Source organism: Neophocaena asiaeorientalis, unplaced genomic scaffold (assembly GCF_003031525.2).
Source record: "Neophocaena asiaeorientalis asiaeorientalis breed wild unplaced genomic scaffold, Neophocaena_asiaeorientalis_V1.1 scaffold46, whole genome shotgun sequence".
Classification (NCBI taxonomy): domain Eukaryota; kingdom Metazoa; phylum Chordata; class Mammalia; order Artiodactyla; family Phocoenidae; genus Neophocaena; species Neophocaena asiaeorientalis.
The window spans coordinates 4,625,687-4,632,899 of NW_020175393.1; the positions used below are offsets into that span (position 1 = coordinate 4,625,687).

Sequence of the window (7,213 nt, forward strand, 5' to 3'; positions counted from 1 at the left end):
ACAACTTGCCGGTGAGTGGGCGGCCCGCCGCGGGGAGGGCGCGCCGGACGGGGGGCGCACGGGTGTGTTTGGCCCGGGCGAGGGAACCTAACGCTCTCTGGGGGGCTTTCCAGGTGGCCATCAAGCACGTGGAGAAGGACCGCATTTCAGACTGGGGAGAGCTGGTGAGTACCCTGGAGGGGGCGACCCCCAGGATGGGTGGGGTGAGGGGCACCCTCCGACTCCCGCCCTAACGCAGCCCCCTCACCCCTCTGCAGCCTAATGGCACCCGAGTGCCCATGGAAGTGGTTCTGCTGAAGAAGGTGAGCTCGGGCTTCTCCGGCGTCATTAGGCTCCTGGACTGGTTCGAGAGGCCCGACAGTTTCGTCCTAATCCTGGAGAGGCCCGAGCCGGTGCAAGACCTCTTCGACTTTATCACGGAAAGGGGGGCCCTGCAGGAGGAGCTGGCCCGCAGCTTCTTCTGGCAGGTGCTGGAGGCCGTGCGGCACTGCCACAACTGCGGGGTGCTTCACCGCGACATCAAGGACGAGAACATCCTTATCGACCTCAGTCGCGGCGAGCTCAAGCTCATCGACTTCGGGTCGGGGGCGCTGCTCAAGGACACCGTCTACACGGACTTCGATGGTGAGCCAGGCCTGGGGGCGGAGCTGCCCGGGAGGGAACTGCCCAGGTGACTCGGCCTGGCCTGGAGGCCTGGGTAGGCTTTCCTCTCCGGCCCTTTGTAAAGGTCATCGGGCCGCCTGGCTCTATGCTAGCAGGGGTGGGGCGAAGGAGAGCTTCCCAGCGTAGGAAAGCCGGGGATTTCAAGCCAGCTGAACCTGTAATGTTTCTGGCATGATTTTATTTTTTAAGTGGAATTCAGTGGGTTCCAAGCTTTCCCGATGAATAAGAGGTTGCGGGCAACCGGCCGTAGCCCAGATTTCTGAAGTCTGACCCAGTTTCCCCGCCAGTAAAAGGATGGGAGGGGGGAAGGGGGAGGAGAGAGCGGGAGAGATGAAAATTGACGCCGGTTTTGTCATTTTTGTTTTGTTTTATAAGGGAGTTAGTTTTCGGTAAGGTAGTTTTTAGAGCTGCAGGTTTTTTTCTCCCCTTTGATTTAGGGACGAATAAGGAATAGAAACAGTAGTTTCGCTAAATAATTCATTGTTGTTGTTGGGTTTTGTTTTTTTTTTTGGTGTTGTGGGGTGAGGGAGTCGGGAATGAATGTTGTGAAATAAGATCTCTTGCTGGTTTGAAAATTAGTTGGGTGTCTCCGCAGAGAGGATGAAAACCTATCCTAGGGAGGGGCTTGGAGAGGGTTCTTTCAGAAGAGAAGGAAGGGAGAGCTTGAGATCAAAGCACGGGAGGGTGGGTCATCATCTGAGCGGCTTAACCTAACAAACGACAGCCTTTCAAAACTTGTGACTGGGGCTTGTGGTTTGTGTTTATTTGCCCTTGGAGGACGCTGGGTTGGGCTGCATTTTTTTGTATTTAACAGTTAATGGCTGGCCGGGTCCTCCCATGTTTTTTCCTTCCAGTCTTTGCTGCCCCCTGGTGAGCACCAGCGGGATGGCCCCACTTTTTTTTTTTTTTTTTTTTTTTTACAACTCAAAGTTTGTAAACAGGAATCACGTGGTCTGAAGCCAGCCCTGCCTCTCTACCTTTCCAGTGTGGGGAGGAAGGGGTGTGGGTGTCTACCCATACATCCAGAGGGTGGGGAGGAAGGCCTTTCAAAGGGCACCCTGACTTAGGATACTGTACAAGTGTCCTTGCCTGGGTCATATCTGAAATGAGACTCTCACCCGGCTCCTGGGCAAGGACATTTAATGCAGTTTAAGGATAGTCTGTGGGATACCTCCCTTGATTTTGCAGATATTCATCCCCTGCTCCCATTGAGGGTGGTCCTACCACATACAGGCCTCAGGCTTTGGGTCTGTGGCCGGCCCTGTTTGTTTCTTGGAGCTGTTTATGGTCTGAGCTGGTAGAGAAGTGGGTAATGCTTTGGGTTGGAGAGCTGCCATAAGCTTCTCATCCACTCCTTTTAGCCCTGGCGGGGGGAATGGAGTTCACCCAGCTGCTGAGAGAAGTAGGGTGGTGCTTTTTTTTTTTTTTTTTTTAAGAGTTAATCAGCATACCTCTCAGTTGCTTTGTGTTTTATTTTTGCTAAAAGTATGTTTTCCTTCCTCTTCCCCTGGCTTGCAGGGACCCGAGTGTATAGTCCTCCAGAGTGGATCCGCTACCATCGCTACCATGGCAGGTCGGCAGCCGTCTGGTCTCTGGGGATCCTGCTGTACGATATGGTCTGTGGAGATATTCCCTTTGAGCACGATGAGGAGATCATCAGGGGCCAAGTTTTCTTCAGGCAGAGGGTCTCTTCAGGTAACTTCTGCGAAGCCCTTTATTGAGGAGAGGCAGGAGTCACGAGGCTGTTAGTCCTCAGGGGTGGTCTTTGAGTTTGGAGAGCTTCAGTCTCCAGGAGATACCATGGCCCTTGCCTTAGAATTCTAGGCAAATGATTCACACTTGAGAGCCGGTCTGCAGGAATCAAATGGTTTGCATTTGAGGGTGCCTTGGTGGGGGGTCAGAGGAAGAGCGTGTGTGAGAATATTAAGAAAAGACCATTTAGTTTCACTGAAAGGTTTTTTTTTTAAGTACCAAAGGATCCTGATCCCTCAACTCCTGGCTGTTTTGCCAGGGAGTGAAAAATTGAGGGCTCTTTGAGCCTTCTCCCTTAAGGCAGGCTCTCTTAAATACTGTGGTTCCAGTGACCTCATCATCGTGGGTGGTGTTCATGTTTGTAAGTCGGTAGGTGAATTGAATCACCTCGTCGTGCTTAGTGATGTCTCATCAAAATCTCTTGTCATCACCTTTCCTATTTCTGTTGAGTGGGCGTCGTGGGAAAGGCCCTAGCTGTTGAAGTTTGAAAACTACAGGTTTAAGAGAGGAGCTGTTTTTTAGCTGAAAGCGTACTGGAGCATCTAGGTATTAGTTAATACCTTCTCATTGAAGAATAAGCATTCTAGAAAGGGCAGGTTCTCTGTTGGATCCCTGACTTGTGGGCCCCTGGGAAGCAAAGTGGGAAGACCTTTGAACTGCAAAAACAAGTTGAGTCATTCATAACCTCTATCTTGCTTTCTCTAGAGTGTCAGCATCTCATTAGATGGTGCTTGGCCCTGAGACCATCAGATCGGCCATCCTTTGAAGAAATCCAGAACCATCCATGGATGCAAGATGTCCTCCTGCCCCAGGAAACTGCTGAGATCCATCTCCACAGCCTGTTGCCAGGGCCCAGCAAATAGCTTCTCGGGCAGGTTCTCCCCTCTCTGTCAGATGCTCAAAGGAGGGGAAGTGTCTGTTTCCAGCTTCCCAAGTACCAGTGACACTTCTCTCCAAGCAGGACAGTGCTTGATACAGGAACAACATTTACAACTCATTCCAGACCCCAGGCCCTGGAGGCTGCCTCCCAAAGGGAGGAAGAGACTCCACTCCAGCCGTCCTAGGCCTCAACTCCTCCCATAGAAGCTCTCCTTCTCATCGGTGTCCAGCATTGCTGGACTTTGCAAAATCCCAGGGGTGGCGGGTGGGGTGGGAGTGGATCAGAATCCAGCCATGGAACTGTTCCCTTCATCAAGAGTTCTGCTGAATGCCGTGATGGGTCGGGTAGGGGGAAATCGGGTTGGGGTGGGATAGGACTAGCACCATTTTAAGTCCCTGTCACCTCTTCCGACTCTTCTGAGTGCCTTCTGTGGGGACTCCGGCTGTGCTGGGAGAAATACTTGAACTTGCCTCTTTTACCTGCTGCTTCTCCAAAAATCTGCCTGGGTTTGGTTCCCTCTCTTTCTCCCCCACCCCTTCCCCCCATCCTTCATATGAAAGGTGCCATGGAAGAGGCTACAGGGCCAAATGCTGAGCCACCTGCCCTTTTTCCACCTCCTTTAGTAAAACTCCCAAGTGAACTGGTCTTCCTTTTTGGTTTTTACTTAACTGTTTCTAAGCCAAGACCTCACACACACACACACACACACACACACACACACACAAATGCACAAACAATGCAAATCAACAGAAAAACTGTAAATGTGTGTACAGTTGGCATGGTAGTGTACAAAAGGGTTGTAGTTGATCTAATTCTTTTTTAATTTTGCCTTTAAATTATTTTACCTGTTTTTTTTTTGTTTTGGGTTTTTTGTTTTTTTTTTCTTGGAAAGATGCGCATTCTAACCTGGAGGTCAATGTTATTTATTTATTTATTTATTTGGTTCCCTTCCTGCTCCAAGCTTCCACAGCTGCCGCCATAGTTTTCTTTTCTCCTTTCCTCCTCTGACTTGGGGACCTTTTGGGGAAGGCTGCAACGCTTGCTCTGTTTGTTCATAGGGTGACGGGACTCAGGCGGGACAGCTGCTGCAGCTCCCTGACTGCTGCGGGCCCCCTCGCCTGCTTACCCGAGTGGGCATGGGGTCCGTGGGTGATGGGGGAGGGGCATTGCTGACTTGTGTATATAGCATAGATTTATGAAAAGCAGTTCTGGATGGTGTGCCTTCCGGATCCTCTCTGGGGCTGTGTTTTGAGCAGCATGTAGCCTGCTGGTTTTATCTGAGTGAAATACTGTACAGGGGAATAAAAGAGATCTTATTTTTTTTTTTTTATACTTGGCGTTTTTTGAATAAAATACCTTTTGTCTTAATTTGTGGCTTAAGTGTTGTCCATGCAGAGACATGCTAATGCGCGTTGATTGAACGCTTGGTAAATGCCAAAATCTATCCTGGGAGGAAAAAGGGAATTTTCAGCCTGAATCTGGTTTTCTTCAGTAGGACTACTGGGATAGTCACCTTTCTGAAATGAATGTATGGCCAAAGGGTAGACGAACCAATCTTGTGTGGACAAGATTTGGCCGGAGGGGCCCAATGCAATCCCAACCTCTCTTCCCAATGCAAATTCTATTAGAGCTGGGCTAATATGGCGTATGTGGCCATTTCCCAGTGCTAGTCAGATTTCATGAAATGGCCACTGGCGACTAGTAGCTGTGGAACAATAGAGCATTTCCATCATTGCAGAAAGTTCCACTGGACAAGGCTGACCTAGAAGATACCAAAATTTTGCTAAACTACCAGTTGAGGATTTTTTTCAATTGTCTCTCCCACTAGTAAAACATTTTGAGCACATACCCTTAATAAGTGTTTACTGGGAAACTATATACCTGTGTAAATTTCCCTTCATCTTTAGTGTGGAGTTTAGTCATTGATAATAGATGTGTGGAAATGCATTCGTTGTTTTGACTTAACTCAGAGTTTTCCTCTCCAATGTGCTCGACAAAAAGCTTATACTGGGAGTAGGTGAAATGTTAGCCCGGCCATTTTCTTACTGCTTGTGCTGGGATAATTAGCATTTTTAGTCTGTGGTTTCTTTGCAGGGATCTGTTTAAGCCTCTTGTTCATTTTGTGAGAGTTCAGTTTAAACTAGATGGTAGAACCCATGAATCCACTTAGTGCACGTGGCCTGACTACGTCCTGAAAGAACAGTGGAGTGAGTACCGCTGTCAATGTGCCTGTCAAGCATTCGTAAATATTCGTTTCTTGTTTCTTTAGAAGCATCAATAGCAGCCTACAACATTCTTCCTTCCTCATCATCTTGCTCCCTCCCCTCAGTGCATGCACACACCCTTTGGACACTGGCCCAGATGCTGTCTTGTCAGGTTGTTTGAGGGTCCAGGCCACAATACCACTCACTCATTGTCACTCCTCACTCCTTAAGCTTGGCCTAGATCCCAAACCCTAGCTCGGCTCCCGTGTGGCGGTAGGAGAGGAAGGAAGAATTTCTCGGTTCTGGGGGGCTGATTTTCTCAGTTCCCCTTTTCTCTATCCTCCTTGCTCTTCCCAATCTCTTGGAGTATGAGGATTGCATGCCTCATCCTTTACAGTAAAGTTGACAGTTGGCTTAAAAGTTGCTCTAAATGTGTTGAAATCTATCAAAGCCCCACTCTTCTTTCCCTTGAAGTGAGTTTCTGGCAGTTTCCCCATCCTCTATTGAGACTGCTAGGGATGATAGAAGATGGTGTCTCTTTGAAGAAGAGTGCAAGATAGTAAGTGCCAAGATGCTGGGTGCCAGATATTAGGGGTTGTATAGGAGGGGTGAAATGTCACAGTCTCTTCTATTGGGCAGTTTAAAATCTAGTGTGGAAAGGGGGTAAGATAACAAACATGACTCTGTGGCCACAGGAATATAGAGGGGAGCAATGGTTAAGAGCATGACTTGGGAATCAGCCTTGGATTTTACCACCATTACTTAACTGGATCCCTTGGGCCTTATAACACCCTCTGAGACTAATCTCTAAATAGAGATATTCCTTGAATGGATTATTAAGAAAATTCAGTTAAATAATGGCTGTACATACATGCAAACAAATATTACCTCCTGCTTAGGGATGCTTCTATATGTAGTAAAAGTACTAAGAAGTACATGGCAATAAATTCCCAGAGTCAGGATGGTGACTGTTTCCTCTGGGGAAGAGGAAGGGAGGTTGTGATTTAGGGAGGGGTGTCTGCATAGGGGCCTTCACCTGTTTGGGCAATGCTTTATTTCATAAACCAGATGGTGAGGACTAAGGTTTTTGCATTATACTTTTTTTTAATTTTGGTCCACGCCTCGCTGCATGTGGGATCTTAGTTCCCCCACCAGGGATCAAACTCGTGTCCCCTGCAGTGGAAGTGTGGAGTCTTAACCACTGGACCGCCAGGGGAGTGTCTGCATTATACTTTATAGCTTTTGGTTTGTCTTAAATATTTCATGATAAAAATTTTAAAGTAATGAATAAATGTGTGCTTATCACAAAGGAGGGAGCAGATGGAGTTATTACTGCCCTTGACTGAGGTGATCTGGGAAGGCTTCAAAGAGGAGGCAGCATTTCAACTGGACTTTGAAGGGTGAACATCAGTTTGTTCACCTGTAAAGTGAGGCACAGGACATACAGGTAAAACAAAGAAATCCAGAGGGGCTAATGTTTTTCCCCCCATTAGACCAGGGAGGGACAAAGCACAACCTGCTGACCGAGTCTGGCACACTACCTGGTTTTGCACGGCCTGTACGCTAAGACTTGGTTTAACATTTTAAATGGTTGAAAACAGACTGAGTGAGGAATAATATTTCATATGAGGGAAAGATTATGTGAAATTTAATTGTCAGCATTAATAAATAAAGCTCATCCACTTACGAATTGTTTATGACTGCTTTCGTACTG

The 7,213-nt window shown here is 47.9% G+C and overlaps 1 protein-coding gene across 2 annotated transcripts in view; it reads left to right on the forward strand.

The window, feature by feature from the left end:
* The window catches only part of PIM1 (Pim-1 proto-oncogene, serine/threonine kinase), a 5,357-nt gene extending 694 nt beyond the window's left edge, over positions 1-4,663 (forward strand). The window contains exons 2-6 of one of the 2 annotated variants that reach the window (XM_024766211.1): positions 1-11; positions 114-164; positions 258-624; positions 2,182-2,358; positions 3,121-4,663. The exon at positions 1-11 is cut by the window's left edge and continues 102 nt beyond it. In XM_024766211.1, coding sequence (XP_024621979.1) covers positions 1-11; positions 114-164; positions 258-624; positions 2,182-2,358; positions 3,121-3,278 — 764 coding nt within the window. In that variant the 3' untranslated portion in view covers positions 3,279-4,663. Of the gene's footprint in view, positions 165-257; positions 625-2,181; positions 2,359-3,120 lie in introns of both variants that reach the window. The other variant, XM_024766210.1, reaches the window with a different exon arrangement.
* Positions 4,664-7,213: the final 2,550 nt, after the last annotated feature.